Below are 339 nucleotides of genomic sequence, written 5' to 3' on the forward strand. Positions count from 1 at the left end.
GGCCGTCGCCTACTGGAACCACTACCAGAGCTGCCACTGCTCGCACCCCCGCTACCCCCGCTTGTGCCACTTCAACCTGCTGCTCAACCTGCTCGAAAACTTCGCCCTCCTCATCCTCACCTACGTCTCCTCCTCGGAAAACTATGGTAGGTGTCCCCCCCGCCCTGCGCTGGCCGTCGGGCCGGTGGGCTTGCTCCCGGCTGCCGGGGCTTTGCCGATTGCGCTTCACGCCGGCGTCTCGGAATTAGTTTGGAGGGAAAATATAGCTAAAAATCCCCAAGGGGTTCAATTAAAATTATTGTTTATAGAGCCAAGTTATGTCCATAATGTGCAAATAGC

The 339-nt window shown here is 56.6% G+C and overlaps 1 protein-coding gene across 1 annotated transcript in view; it reads left to right on the forward strand.

Moving 5' to 3' along the window:
• The window catches only part of PGAP2 (post-GPI attachment to proteins 2), a gene marked incomplete at both ends in the record, with an annotated part of 3,087 nt that overhangs the window by 110 nt on the left and 2,638 nt on the right, over nt 1-339 (forward strand). The window contains one exon of the mRNA XM_010154086.1: nt 1-146. This exon is cut by the window's left edge and continues 110 nt beyond it. Within this exon, the coding sequence (XP_010152388.1) occupies nt 1-146 (146 nt within the window). The remainder of the gene's footprint in view (nt 147-339) is intronic.

The sequence above is a fragment of the Eurypyga helias genome, unplaced genomic scaffold (assembly GCF_000690775.1).
Source record: "Eurypyga helias isolate BGI_N326 unplaced genomic scaffold, ASM69077v1 scaffold25406, whole genome shotgun sequence".
NCBI classification, from domain to species: Eukaryota; Metazoa; Chordata; class Aves; order Eurypygiformes; family Eurypygidae; genus Eurypyga; species Eurypyga helias.